This window comes from Ctenopharyngodon idella, chromosome 1 (assembly GCF_019924925.1).
Source record: "Ctenopharyngodon idella isolate HZGC_01 chromosome 1, HZGC01, whole genome shotgun sequence".
Lineage (NCBI taxonomy): Eukaryota > Metazoa > Chordata > Actinopteri > Cypriniformes > Xenocyprididae > Ctenopharyngodon > Ctenopharyngodon idella.
This window is the reverse complement of record NC_067220.1, coordinates 37,349,747-37,365,338: the sequence shown is the minus strand read 5'-3', so window position 1 is coordinate 37,365,338 and position 15,592 is coordinate 37,349,747. Positions and strand designations below refer to the sequence as shown.

Genomic DNA, 15,592 nt, shown 5'->3' with positions numbered 1-15,592 from the left:
TATGTGAGAATCACAACCACACAGGACTGTCCAAGCACACACACCAAACAAAGAAGCTGCACTGCTCTTTTCCGTTAAGGCTTGCACGGGTCGTTTCCTGTTTCGCCATGAAGAATTACCAAGTTGCACATTGAAAACAATGGGTGAAAAAAAAAAAGTAGAGAGATAAATAAATGAAGTGCATTCATCTAAATCAGATGGATTTGGTTCAAGAAGAAACTTCTAAAGTTTATTTACAAACCATTAGTGTCATTAGTTCACACTAAACAGGTTTCACAATCTTAGTTTATTGACACAACTGATCGTTTTCTTCTTGGTCATTCAGCTACTCTCAGTATCTCACTCTTTAACCCCTATATTTTATTGATTACACATGGCTAGAGATGGTGGGCAATTGAATCTCAGTCCATGGGCCTTTAATTGTTTGGACAAAATTGCAGACTAACTAAAGAGATGCTCTAGATTAAGGATGTCCAATCGTGCTCCTGGAGGGCCACTGTCTTGCAGAATTCAGCTCCAACCCCAATTAAACACACCTGCTAATCAAGCTCTTACTAGGCACACTAAAACATCTAGGCAGGTGAGTTGAGGCAAGTTGGAGCAAAACTCTGCAGGACAGAGTCTGGACACCCCTGCTCTAGGTGAATAGGAGTACATTGGTAGAAAACATGTATTGCTTATTCAGTATACCCAGTGATGCAATGGTGATGGAGTGGGATAAGACACCATTGTGAAAAGGTCTCAAAAAGGGGAAGTTACAGAAGACATGCTTTTTCTTAGAAACCCTGCGCAATCCATTTCTATTAATGTCAAGTTGGTCATATAACAGTTTCCACCAATGTCACTCCAGCTGCAATAGAACCAACAAAGATCTACAGCAGTTCATTTGTTAGTCAGGGAGTGTGACGTGACATGATCTCATCTCTGTTTGGCTGGGCTGTGTGGCTTCCTTAACTGCAGCATGCTCTGCCGGCCCGTGACGTGAAATTCTTAGCATAGAAAATCAGTCCGAGTGACTCAGTGTGGCTTCGGGTGAAGATCCAAAGAGAAACGTTGTGAAGAAACGGCTACTGATATGGAGGTACTGATAGTGTAGATGCAGAGAAGGAAGTGTTACAGAGCACTTCTGGAGATGATAAATATTAATTGAGAACTAAGACAGCAAGTGGGCTTGTTTGGGAAAATGGGCGGTCTTATGCCCATAAAGGGCGGGGCTAAACAGGAGGGAAAAGTCACTGATAGGGTGATTAGAATCAGCAGTTGCTCTCTCTTGGGCATCTCATCTTTCTCCGCCGGGGGATACGGCATCGATTCGCAGCTGATGAGTGTTTCTTCTCCTCTATTTCCCATTTAGTTGGTTCATAAAAATTATCAATGTTTTTAGACTAGCGTATTAAGTTATATTTATAGTTATATCCCTATATACCTCCTAATGCTGCAATGAAGAGATTTTGAATATTTCATTCATTTTTTTTTTTTTTAATTATATTTTTTTGTAAAAAGAAGGATAACTGCACACAGGGCAGCTCTGTGCCTGAGGCTGGACCGTAGGGTGAGCGTTACAGTGGCCACACGGTGTTGACACGGTGAAAATGTTTAGTTCTCCTTCTTGGCCTCTACGTTGCCGTAGCTGGATCCTGTCTTGTTTACTTCGGTTACTCCAATGAGCCGGCGAACTGCTACAGAAGCTGCGAAGAGAGAAACAGTGACAGGGATAAAGAATTAACTAGTGTACTCAACTCTGTCCCTCATCCAATGCTCGTTAACTGATGCCATACCGCTGTGGATCTCAACTGGTTTGGCCATGGGACCCACATTTTCCCCATGGTCATTAAGCAGTGACCCAAATATTTAGGAATTTGAACCAAGCAAATGGTTAACACACATATGAGTACAGAAACTTGAATTAACATTTATACCTGCAAATCCTTCCCAGCTAACACATGATGTACGAGTGATTAATTGGTACTTTTAGACAACGCAACTTCAACATTGCATCTTCGTAAATTGAATACCATAATATTACCAACCCCCAATGTAGTACAATTTCCTAAGGTTGTAAGATAACCAAGAAAGTTCACACACTATATTCCTAGTACTTTGGTAATTTCATGACTTATTGGCAAAGTAACCGCAACGTCATATGTCCGTAATTTTATTACCATCAATTACACATTTTCTGATGATCAAAATGTGCTATGGTACTGTTTTGGTAAAAAAGATTTTGGTGCATCACTACTTTGAACAAAATCGGCAGATAGTTTAGTTTAAATGTGTATTTGCTAATTTTGTCATCTTAAGTGCACGGCAGCACACAGATCTCTAAGCTATCAGATATGGATTAAAAGGTGCAGTATGTAGGATTTCTGTCCGCTAGAGGTCACTAGAGACCTATTCAAAACAAAGGCGTAGCTTGATGATGCCAAGTTTGAGCGCAGAATCTTGGGACATGTGGTCTTCACCTCAACGGACGGTGCAAAAGAATAGGGATAGGACTCGGGAAGAAATCATGTTCATGAATGCGATTATTAACGTTATTGTAGTATGAAGCAGAGCAGGACCGAGTGTTGTGGGAGCTGAACGAGGCCGCTGGAGCGATTGCGCAACACACGCCTCACGAGCAGCGGAACTTTTATTATGCCGCAGTCGCCGGCGCCGCTTCCGCTTTTCCGGTCATGAGTATGAGGTAATGCAGCTCTGTTTATCATATTAGATACATTTGAGTGTGTTGAAAATGATGTTATATAACGTTACTCTGTGCGTTCGCTCGGCGGCTGCTGTAAGACACTTGTTACACACTGCAGTAAGATAGATCGATTTTAGAATATCATATTAAATGCTGGATGGCTTGTGTTGATAAATGGCATGCAATTCATTTTAAAACGTATTGTATGATGGAGAAAATTCTGTTTTACTGTTACTAAAAATAAATCTGATTATGCTACGTTAGCTACTTGACAAAATAGTGTTTTTAATAGTAAATAGTAAAAGCATGGTAGTAAAGCATGGTACTCGCAAAAAAAAAATAAATAAATAAAAAAAAAATAAATAAAGAAAATTAGATTTAATTAAAAATTAGATTTATTAGATTAAACAATAAGACTAAATGTGTTGAGCTATATAACAACAATTAGTTTTCTGTCTATAAATATATCAAAACAGTTGTTCCCTTGTTTATTAAAACGTGTAATATATTAAAGCATATTTGGTGTTTCCATGGTTTCTACAAAATAAAACTGGAAACCAAGGCAGACCGAGGGTAACGCGGGTATGAAGCAATTGACAGGCGCCTCCTCACACGTCCCGGAGCCTTGGTTAAAATTGTAATTTTCTCACAATTTACAAATAGTTGGAAACATTTGGGATATTTTAAGTACTCAAGTGAACAAAATATATAACACTGGCCTAGTGGTTTTGGATATTTTACTGCAAAAATCTTACATATTGCACCTTTAACCTTTTGTAAACTATAATTTTAATTCATGGGGATTTTACAAATACATTATAATAAAAATAATAGCTTTTTTTTTCTAAAAGTGGTTTACAACAAAGACAAAACACAGCCAAAAAAAAAAAAAACAAAAAAAACAACAACACATACCACAATATATGAAGACGGAAATTAAACAGCAGAATTATATTATATTAATAAAATGTTTTAAAACAAATTTGATATCACATTAAAGAAGCAACAACTAACCGACAATGAGGAAGATCATGAAGCCAATGATGAGGAGGGGAGAGCCGCTAACAAAGACATCCCAGGCAAAGTTAATAAGAGGAGAAAGCAGGAGAGTAGCCCAGAACAGGAAGTTCAGCAGAGTCCAAACTCGACGTTTGGGTATGATGGTGGGGCCGGGGAAACTACCCTCCTTCTCATAGTGCTCTTGTAATGCATCCTTGATGGAGAGGGTCGTGGGATAAATTGCAGCTCTCATCAGTCCAATAGATCAGATTCAAACATGTTCATATAAAACAGTATATCTGAACTAGGTTTTTAAAAACTTAGCTTCATACCTTCTCTTGGTAGAGCTTGTGTAACCAATTAGCACACTCCTTTTCATCATCAGGAATCTCCTCCACAGGGAAGCGCCTGTGGGCAGAACAGTGAGGGGTCAGAGCAGCACATGACATGCTCCAATAGAGGGCGCTGTAACCTCATGCAGCACAACTCTGCTCACAAGCAACAGATTCTCTTAGCTATAACCTTTACTCAAATATTTAAGGAGATCTCAGGCCAGCAGTAAGATACAAAACTTGGACTCAGTCATTCATTATGATATATCCATTCTCAATTAATATCTCATGTTAGATTATGTAAGTAAAACAGCTAATCTATTATACCAATTAAAATGAATGAATTAAGTGAAGTCCAGCTCCGTGACTTACCTGATGCTCATGTCTGCTTTGTATTTCTTCCCGCTAACGATGCCCAGCAGGGTCGGGTTCTGCTTGTCTTTAAAGTTCAGCGTGACATCGTACACAGCTTTTACTGTTGAAACAAGACAAATATATTCTGATGTGATGTAATGGAATATTTGAACTTAAATAGAGAGTTCAGAATGAAAATTCTTTCATCATTCACTCATTCATACATACAATGGAAGTCAATGGTCACCAAAACTGTACGGTTACCAACATTCTTCAAAATATCTTCTTTTGTGTTCCAGAGGAAAGAAAGTCATACAGGTTTGGAATGACATGAGGGTGAGTAAATAATGTCAATTTGATTTTGGATGAACTCCTTAAAAGTAAATAATGTTTCCAATGTAATTAAAATAAGTCAATAGAGTATGAATTGAGTATAATTAATATGAAAACCAGTCAGAAAAGTTCACGAGTCCATTTCTGTCACCTCATTAGAGGAAGAACAACACTGAAACAAGCAAATTGCAAGTGATGTCAAATAAAAGTAAGTATTAAGAATTGTAATGCATTACAAAATAATATCGCAATATGACACATGCTTCAAACATAAACAATTGTAGTAAGCATTATTATGTTTAGTGACGACATCACAGTGTGGTTGCATCATATTGCTTCATACCTTAAAAGAGAGACACTCACATGTCAATATAATACTGAACCCTGATTATTTATGTTTCTTATTTACAAACTGTTCAAAAGTTGAGGGTCAGTAAGATTATTTTTAGTTTTTTTAGAAAGACTTTAATACTTCTATTCAGCAAGGATGTAATACATTGATCAAAAGCGTATCACGGTTTCCACAAAAATATTAAGATACCACAACTGTTTTCAACAATGATAATACATTTTAAAAAATTATTCTTGAGCAGCAAATTAGCATATTAGAATGATTTCTGAAGGATCATGTGACACTGAAGACTGGAGTAATGATGCTGAAAATTCAGCTTTCATTTTTACTGAAATTCAATTCATGGTGAGCATAAGAGTTCTTTCAAAAATCTTACTGAACCCAAACCTTTGAACGGTAGTGTACTACTAAAAATATAGTCCACACTCACAGCCTATAGTTAGAAGGCAGGTGACAGACAGAAGAGTCTCTCGACCACTGAGGTGGTTTTCTTATGGCAACATGTCAAAGAGTTTTCTGGGAATGTAAATTCTAGGAATACTTGATACTTGAACATTAGTATTAGACACCAGGGTGGTGAAAATCCAGAAAAAAGCATCTAGAAAAGGCTCCAGCTGAGCACATTTGTGAGCAGAGCATTCTCGGTTGGGACACTTGTATTTTCTTGACTCCTGCCCATCACTCACCCAGGAAGCAATGAACTCTTTTAACAGGGTAACACATAGTAGCTCTGTGTAAACAGTATCTCTGTGACAGTGATGGAGTGTGTGGAAGTGTTCGTCTGACCTGTTCCCTTCAGGCATTGCAGTGTAGTGGTGAATCCTTTGGTGCGGGGCAGCAGGTGGTACTTCAGTTTTGGAAGGCCCTTACTCTCAGCAACTTGCATGCTTATCTGATGTTTCTTTTCTGTAAATCTCGTTCCTTCACAGTACAGCAGGAACTGCCAAACACACACGCACACACACACACACACACATCAAGAGGATTGTTACTCTCAGGTCAGTGTTAAACAGAGTAATCCTATCACTTTGTAATCTCTCTCAATGGAAACTACCAATCAGACCACGTCATAAGTGACCTCACCACCTCTCTAGTAACACTGACGTACAGGGACTAAAATTAACACTCACCAAGTGCCAAATGAAAGTAAAAATTGGTGTTGGCGAGTATATAAAACGATGTCAATTGCCAGTTGGCCGGTAACATTTTTATGAATTCTAACAATGCAAAATTGTGAACATAAATGTGAACAAACGTAAATGAAGCGCAGGACATTTGACGGGGCAGTGTTGCATTGTCACGAAAGTTTAAGCCTTGCCAATTTAAACATTCAAGTTCAAGAAGACACGAAAGGGAACTCAATTCTTTACTCTCTGTGTGGGAAGCTTTTTGCGTGCAAACATTCAAAGCATGCGTCCAGAAAGCCGCATCTCAGACAGTTCACAAATTCTGAATTGAGTTCTCTTTCACGCCTTCTTGTGGTAGAACAGACATAATCAAACAAAATTGTCAAAATGGCCATCTTAGCAAGTGTCCTTGTAAACAGTCAGTTTTGTCTTAAATTAATGTAAACAGTAGAGAATTAAAACGCATGTGTAACAGTATATTGGATCCGTGCATTAGCTCTTAAAGTGACAGCAGCCTAATATTCTTGCTGCTGTCTGTGTTTTTAATGTTAATAAAACAACAAAGACAAAGGACAATCACTCATTGCTCTTAACTTTTGTAACTTTAAAGGGTTAGTTCACCCAAAAATGAAAATAATGTCATTTATTACTCACCCTCATGTCGTTCTACATCCGTAAGACCTTCGATCATCTTCAGAACACAAATTAAGATATTGTTGATGAAATCTGATGGCTCAATGAAGCCTCCATTGCCAGCAATGTCACCAAACCTCTCAAGGTCCATAAAGGTACTAAAAACATATTTGAAACAGTTCATGCAAGTTCAGTGGTTCTATCTTAATATTATAAAGCGACAAGAATACTTTTTGTGCGCCAAAAAAAACTAAATAACGACTTTTCAACAATATCTAGTGATGGGCCGATTTCAAAACACTGCTTCATGAAGCTTCTGAGCTTTATGAATCTTTTGTTTCGAATCAGTGATTCAGATCTCCTATCAAACGGCTAAATTGCTGAAATCACGTGACTTTGGCACTCTGATTCACTGATTCGATTGGTAAAGCTCTGAAGCAGTGTTTTAAAAATCGGCCCATATAAATATTGTTGAAAATATTGTTTTTTTGGCGCATAAAAAGTTTTGTCGCTTTATAATATTAAGATAGAACCACCGAACTCACATGAACTGTTTCAAATATATTTTTAGTACCTTTATGGATCTTGAGAGGTTTGGTGGCTTTGCTCTCAATAGAGGCCTCACTGAGCCATCATATTTTATCAACAATATCTTAATTTGTGTTCTAAAGATGAACGAAGGTCTTACGGGTGTAGAACGACATGAGGGTGAGTAATAAATGACATTATTTTCATTTTTGGGTGAACTAATCCTTAAATAAGGATTAATCTATGTTTTATGGCTGGTAAAAAATATTTGTGGCTGGTAAATGAAGTTACCAGCCATTGGCAGGTGTGGCAAAAAGTTAGTTTTAGGCCCTGCTGACATACATATACAAACTAGTGCTATCAAAATTAAAGCGTTAACACGCGTGATAAATTTTTTCAGTTTAACATGTTAAAAATACTCAACGCAACTAACGCAGCATCCGTTTTTTTCCATCATCCTTTAGGGCACTTGTCTTTCGAGGTTTACATGTTCGCCTACAGCTTCAATACATTAAAATGATTAGCAAAATGTGAGGAATCAGGAGTCATAAATTAAGAATTAAGAAATGATTTGATTGTCATGTGCCTCTAATTACATTTTATTATTTATAATAGAGTGGTTGTATAACCTTTAAAAGAGAAACACTTTTTCTTGTAAACTGAGTAGGAGGAAAAGTTTTAGTTTACATTCACACTTTGTAATTTCTGTTACTTTTTTTTGCAATCTCTGAGCCTTGGTTAAATGTGTTATTGCACCTTTACTGAGCTGGGTTAGCAGTTTGTGTGCATATGTTGCTCAAGCACAGTAAAAAAGTAACACTAAGCTCCAAATGTAAATTGGTTTTGACAAGTAATTTTATTAGAAACTACAACATTGCATGGTTTAAAGCAAACTGTAAAAAGAACAACCAAAAACTACAATAGAAAACATTAAATCTGTCCATGAAAAAAAAAGCACAAGTCTGAAGTGCCCATTAATTAATTCCTATTAAATTAATTTAATTCCTATTAAATTGTTCTTAACCATTAATTTTTTTTGAGTGAGTTTTACAGTGAGATTTACAATCAATTTAAGGTTTTGGTTTGCTCCAAATTTGACAGAAACAATTAATCAAATACTTTGCATGCATCACTTAAGTGACTTCTCAAAGCTCTGCTTAATTATCAGGTCAACAGAGCATACTAATAGGTCAGTGTACTCACCCACATGTATTCTGGGTAATCTCGGAGACGGTTCAGCCCACTAAAGACGGTTTCCCTGTCCTCTTCCCACTTCCGCTTACAGAAAACTATTTCCAGGAAGTACCACGTCCAGCCAATCAGAGGCACTTTCAGCAGTTCGTGTTTAGCCAGAACCTTAGAACTCTGGATACGAAATATGAAAATAAAGGGAGGATAGAAAATGCAATGAGAGGACAGAGAAAAATTCTAATCACCAGCTCAATCAAAACAACTAAATCCAAAATCCAACAAATTAATTTCTTGGGATTGAGCCTCATGATTACTAAGATTACTAAATACAGAACAAAGCAGAGTTAAAACTATTTCAAAAAACTAAAATTATTTTTTTTATAGTTTTAAAGCAGTTGCATATTTATTTATTTATTTTTGCTGAAAAACTTAAAATTAGAAAAGTTGCCTTAGCAATGGTGTTAGTTTTGTCAGCTATTTTTTTTAAATTTAGTCTTAGTCCTGTGCCAAATGTACTTTTTACTTATCATATTTAGTCAACCTTGTCCTTTTTTGTTTAGTCAAGTTTTAGTTGACTAACCCCTGGTTTCACAGACAAGGCTTAAGCTAAAATGCATGTTTTAACTGAAAGCAACTTGTACTGACATATCTTATGTCAGTGCCATTGTTTTGTCTCAAGATGCACATCAGTAATGTTTTTTTCTAAGGCATGTTTATAAAAGTTACTAAAATGTCCTAATTGAACTAAGGCCTAATTCTAGTTTAATCTAAGCCCTGTCTGTGAAACCAGGCCTAAATGTTTGGGCATTTTAGTCTACTTTTAGTCAAAACTGATAATCATGATTATTTTGCTCAAAATTATAATTGCAACAATTGTTGTCATCTGAGAGATTTATTTTTACAGTTCATCTGAATTATTGCACTTTCACATAATCACAAAATCAATTTATATGAATGGTTTATTTTACCTCATCTAGTTTCCTGATTTATTATAGGCTGTTTATAATATAAATTAACACACTCTCTACACTATGAAAACTTGTAAAACAAGAAACTTCTCTGAAATTCATAATAGTAATTCCAATAATTCCAAATTACTTTAATGTTTTATCATCTATTAAAACAGCAGCATAAAAGAATTTGTATTGTCACACAGAGGTTGTGTAAGTGCATTTACTCAGCAACCAGATCCATGTTTGGATTTTTCACAGTTAATCACTGAGAAGGTTTGACAGACCGACTAACCAACATTTAATTAGAATATCTCAATGGAGATCGCTAAACTCCAGCTTATTTGTTTGTCTGTGTTTTCGGATCATTGGCAGCGCTTCAGCAGTGTAGAGAGAGTGCATGTGCATGGTTGCCAGATTGCACCAGGCAGAAAATGTATCCTTTTAAGGGTAAAGTTCTGATTGGGAGATTTAAGCTTGTGACATCTCGCAACCACAAGCATGAAGCTTTTTTTTTTTTTTTTTGGACAAAAAGAGTTTTTGGTAAAGTCTTTAACTACACTTTAGTCTTTTATCGCCGACGATATTGTATGTTAATATAGTCACAGTTATCGTTTAATGACCTTGGTGTCGCCTCGTCATCGTCTCATCTTAGACATGGTAAAAAAGGTTGTTGACGAACAATTTTCGTAGTACTTTTCGTTAACGAAATTAACACTACTTGGCAACTAACGAAAAGAAAATACGCTGAAATACTAAAATTTACTACAATTGAAATAAAAATACAAATATATAATAAAATGACAAAAACTGAAAATATAAGAATAGAAGCTAATTCAGATTATTAATAAATACTACAATAGCATAAATACTACTAAAATAACTACATCCTTCACAACTTCTCACTGCGTTATACTATCTTCACTGCTCGTCAGGACTCACCCCCAGTACGCCGTATCTCTCACACATGGTCCAGCCACACAAGAAGTCGATCTCATAGTTGTGGTTGAGGATGATGATGACATGCTCTTTGCCGAACTTATCCACTGTGGCCTGATCGGTGTACAGCGTGCACTCTGTGCCAGACCACCACTCCAACAACATCACCAACTCTGTTAGGAAAGTAGTATAAAAGTCAAGTCACCTTTATACAATAGACTGTTTCAAAATAGCTTTACACAGCGATAAACTGGAAAATTAGCAGACTTCATCAAATATGAGATTCAAGTTCTGCTGCAAAGCAGCTCTAAAAATGGCAGTTCATAGTTGATTCAGTTTTGTTCAATAACTGTTTAAAGTCCATCAAAGAAATGAGCTCAATTCAACTATAAGCAGCTCTACAGAAGACGAAAGTGTCACTATTCAACATGTCAAACACATGTAATAGGTGTTATGATGCCAGATCAATTAGAATGATTTATATCGTGACTAGCAGCATGCAAATTGTTGCCTCCTTTGGATCAATTGCTTCTGCTTGTATAATTCTCATTTGTAAGCTGCTCTGGATAAAAGCGTCTGCTAAATGAATAAACGTAAATGCAAATATATTTGAATTGAGTGCTGGAAAACACATCTAAAAGTTTATTGGTGTGGTTATATTTTCTACCAATAAACATTGAAACTTTTTCATATTAAACAAAAATAAATGGACAGTAATTTAAATCACCAATAAAAAATAAAATAAAAAGTTTAAAAAGACCTACTTTTCATACTAGGTGTTAATATGTTAGATACTAGGTAGATATTAGTTACCATGTTAGATAATAGTTGTTCTGACACCAAAAAGCATGGGATTCATGTCTTGTAAATGAAATTTTTTAATTTAAAATATAATTTGTGTTCAAGTGTGTAATGCATTATCCCAACACCGTTCATACACGTAACATGCAAGACCAGTCCTGCTAAACGTACAGAAGTCTGTGCATGTGCGTACAAACACCATAATGCCTCATAAATTTTGCATTTTAAGAATGATGGCATTAGCTCCTTCTCCAGTAACCTGCACTGAACAACTCATTAAGGCAAGTAAATAAACGCAACATTAAATTTCTTTTCATAATACTAAAGTGATACGACAAATGTTTAAAAAAAAGAAAACAATAAAAGTGCAGCAAGCGATTTTTGAAAAACGCTGTTGAAAGTGGATCAGATCGAGCAGCACAACAAACTTGTAGCCAATCAGCAATCAGGACAGAGAGTGAGCAAAATGGAGATTTGAAGACTGTAGAAAGAGAGATGGCTGAGAGACATTACAAAACAGAAAAGATCAGAGGAATATCACTGGAAAAAGAAGGGTTATGATCAGGCAAGAGCTTTACGGTCCACATTAATATAAGAAAAGCTTTCCAGCGCTTGAGAGACCTACCCTAGTGAAAAAATATACACTACCAGTCAAAAGTTTGTTTTTTCTGTATTTATTATAAAATATAAATGCAGCCTTAATGAGCATAAGACTTCGTTCAAAAACATTAAAAATAGTAATGTTTCCAAACTTTTGACTGGTAGTGTATATACTAAAATGTATTTGAAATACATTTATTTTATGCCAAGTATACTGCAAATACATTTACAAATGTATGTACTTAATATAAATACTCCGCAATTGTACGTTTGGTATACTAAACTGGTATACTTAAAGTCTGCTAAATTGGAACAACTAATTTTGTACTTAATGCACTTTAATTGTGCGGAAGTAGTGCTGAGGTCCAACTAAACATGTAAGTATATTTGATTGTGCTAAAGTGGAACTTTTGCAAGTATACTTTAAGTACACTTTAAATATCTTGCATTTAAAGACTGATATTATACAAAGATCATACAATCCTTATTAATATTGACATTAAAACACTTTTTAGGTATATTATATTAAGAAATGTGCATTGTGGAATAAAGAAATACTCCAAATAAAGTTTAATTATTTTGTATCAATAAAGTCTTAAGTGATATGTCAATAAATATGTTAATGGATTTGAAGTATACTTGATGTATTTTAAATAGATTTTGGTATAGGTTTTTTTTTTTACTAGGGTAAGCAGGAACTGAAAACAGACACCAAGGTTGTGTTATTTCTGCTTTCAAATATCAACAGTGTTCAATAACAATTTAGAGAAATTGCATACTGCCCCTTTAAGTGATATCCATCTGCAAATGCTTTATATATTACAGTAACGGGTACCTAAGCTTTAGAATAAATGCAATTAAAAGCAACTAAAACTTCTCATTAACACAAGTCTATAAAAACATATGCAAATGTTAAAGTGTGCAGCACATTCAGTTGAGACAAAAACAACTCACGGCTCCATAGCGAGTAGGAGAGTCTGGTGTTGATCTTGCGGTACAGCTGTTTGTCGATGGGCCACAGCACACAGGTGCAGAGCTGGATGAAGTTGATAATGAGGCCGCTCACCACAAACACAAAACCAATCAAGAGCTGCAGTACGAACAGGCTCTTCAGCCACGCCACCACACCCATGACTGAGAGCCCCCTTCCACACACACACTCACTCACTCACACACACCCACACACACCGCTGAAAGACAACAGAGACAGAAACACCAAATTAAAACTTACTCAGATAATAAGAAGAAGGCAGGCACAGTTATGCACAAAAATATCAACATAACACTCACAATCAGCACTGATCAATATTATTACTAGCATTTGCATTAGAATCACAGACTCAGAATTTGTACCAGTCAAACCAGTTGCGCTCTCATGTTTAATATGTTTAATCATCTCAGATTTCTAAGTCAATATTGTGAATGGATGTTTAACTCACCACAGTGGGTTCTTCTCTACAACCCTCTTTTACACGGCCCTTCACTTAGTACCACCGACCTGAGAGAAAAGGAAAGAGAGCGCATTTAGAGAATTCATGACAGCCCCAGTCATGAATACAACAGTCATCGACAACACATTTAGTCCTGATTATTTTTACTTCCACATCCTGTTCCAAGATACGAAGATATCCACCGTAAAGTAGGCGAAAGTTCAAGACCGCAAACCCTTAGGCACCAAAAATTCCACATGCAGCAGCACTGTGTGCACATACAGTACAACTGCACTACACATGTCCCATGCAAATGCACACCCTCTCACCCAATTGGAGGAATTCCAGTCACCTCCCATTTCTCCCTCTCTCGCATGCATTGACACTGCCTCGTTTTTGCAGCCCCCCCCCCCCAACTTTCTCTCTCACTCTTTTATAACACGTCACGTCATGTACAAAAATCCCACTCTAAACTCACAAAGAAACAAATCACACAAACACTATCATTGGATCTAAAGTTCTCCAGTTTTAAATCGATTTTGAAAGCTTATCAAGCTTTATCTTACAGCACCGCTTAATCCCATAACAAGACAACAACTGCAAGAGAAAGCACTGGATTAATATCAAATACTCCAACAAAATAAGCGTTTCAGCAAATTTATTTGCCAAATAATCTTTTAAAGCGCTGCTTAACCAAATGAAAAGGGAGGATTGCAGCTCAGTGTAGGAAACCAGTCTCTCTGCTCGTTCCAGGTTTAACTGATACTCTGGATAAAGTTGCCAAACTACTTCAACTGCCCGTCTCGTAACCTGCAGGTGGCCTGTCTGACCCTATTAATAGTATCAATTTCTTTGTTAGTATGTGTCTGCTCTGATAACAAAGTTTAGCTCAACCGTCCTACTACACTAACTAATATCATTACAAAGTGCAAAACTGTTGTGTGGATTTATTACACTCATTTTGCCCGATGGCCCATACTTTCAGCCCATGTTATTTGACAAGCGCAGTCTGTTGTAAGTTTGATGGTATTTTGTCAAATAGGCAAAAAAAGGTTATGGTGGATTAGGAGAGTCATAAGATCTAGTTTGAATGATGCCTTACAATGATAAGCAATGATTCTCAACTCAATCCGAAGCATTTTGTGGCCAGTCGGTACTTTTCACTATTATATAGGGGTGTAATGGTACATGTATTCGTCCCAAACTGTACGGTACGGATGTCACGGTTTGGTTCATGCAGTTAGACAAAGAATACAATCGGTCACAGGCAATTCACACTTCAATCCAGATGGGGACGTGCGCGGTAATGCAACAGCACTAGTGCCGTTTGCTAACCGCCACAAAAGGAAAAAGTGCAGAAGAAGACCAGTGTTTCAACCGTGGAAAGACATCAATAAAACAGCTTGAGAATAATCTCACGTAGCATTACATTTACCTCAGGCAAGTCATTTAGTGTCCACAGCATGTTAGTTCACTAGAGAAATGAACTCTAGAGGGGAGCATTTCATTAAATATATGCACTATATTAGCTTATATATTCAATTTACTTTACCTGTTAGTAATGTCTTAATTATTTAATGTTTAAATAAATTTGTCATGAAAACAACTTATGACAGTAACTGTGTAAATGATTATATTTAAAAAATGAAAAGTAATAATTTTTATACTTAGATTTAGAAGTTAATGCAAATCCTGTTGGTTATTATATCTAAAAATAAACAGCAACTGAATTTAATAGTTTGGGCTCTGTTGTTAATTGTAACCTTTAATATTATAGTAATGTGCAAGAAAGGGCTCCCTGTATATAGTTTACAGCTTTAGCGGAGATATTTTTTTTATCCTTAAGAAAATGTTAATTATAATAGAATTTATTTAAAGAGAGACTAATTTTTTTTTTTTTTAAACAAATCACTGTTTAATAAAAAATTAAAAAAAAAAGAGGGAAAAAGAAGCAATTTTATGTTTAGAATTTTGCACATTTCTGCCTGACCTAAACAATAAGGCAATAAACGGTAAATGGTATTTATTCTGCAAACATTAGTAAAATGAGCATCATACAATAGCAGCAAAAACATCTGATACATTAGCAAGTAAAACATGGGGGAAGTGGTTATGTTATTTATAATCTACCACCATTTTGTACCTTTATGCACATACAGTATATTCCACTATGAATTTCTACTAAATGAACAGCAAAAGCTTCCACATTGTTTTCCCACCCTAAGGAGGAACTAGATGCATTAACATTAAAAGAAAAAAAAAAAAAAGAAGATAATGAGATTGATGGCAAATTACATTGACACTGACACTGAATTATTAAATCTATGGACAGCACTT

At 36.0% G+C, this 15,592-nt stretch overlaps 1 protein-coding gene across 4 annotated transcripts in view; it reads right to left on the bottom strand.

Moving 5' to 3' along the window:
- Window positions 1–202: 202 nt before the first annotated feature.
- The window catches only part of agpat3 (1-acylglycerol-3-phosphate O-acyltransferase 3), a 29,894-nt gene continuing 14,504 nt past the window's right edge, over window positions 203–15,592 (bottom strand). For 3 of the 4 annotated variants that reach the window (XM_051892483.1, XM_051892486.1, XM_051892485.1), the window contains 9 exons: window positions 13,265–13,323; window positions 12,780–13,015; window positions 10,428–10,597; window positions 8,548–8,709; window positions 5,843–5,996; window positions 4,390–4,492; window positions 4,018–4,093; window positions 3,701–3,899; window positions 203–1,688 (listed from right to left, as the gene is read on the bottom strand). In XM_051892483.1, the coding sequence (XP_051748443.1) occupies window positions 1,597–1,688; window positions 3,701–3,899; window positions 4,018–4,093; window positions 4,390–4,492; window positions 5,843–5,996; window positions 8,548–8,709; window positions 10,428–10,597; window positions 12,780–12,957 (1,134 nt within the window). In that variant the 5' untranslated portion in view covers window positions 12,958–13,015; window positions 13,265–13,323 and the 3' untranslated portion in view covers window positions 203–1,596. Of the gene's footprint in view, window positions 1,689–3,700; window positions 3,900–4,017; window positions 4,094–4,389; window positions 4,493–5,842; window positions 5,997–8,547; window positions 8,710–10,427; window positions 10,598–12,779; window positions 13,016–13,264; window positions 13,324–13,423; window positions 13,589–15,592 lie in introns of those variants that run through there. The other variant, XM_051892484.1, reaches the window with a different exon arrangement.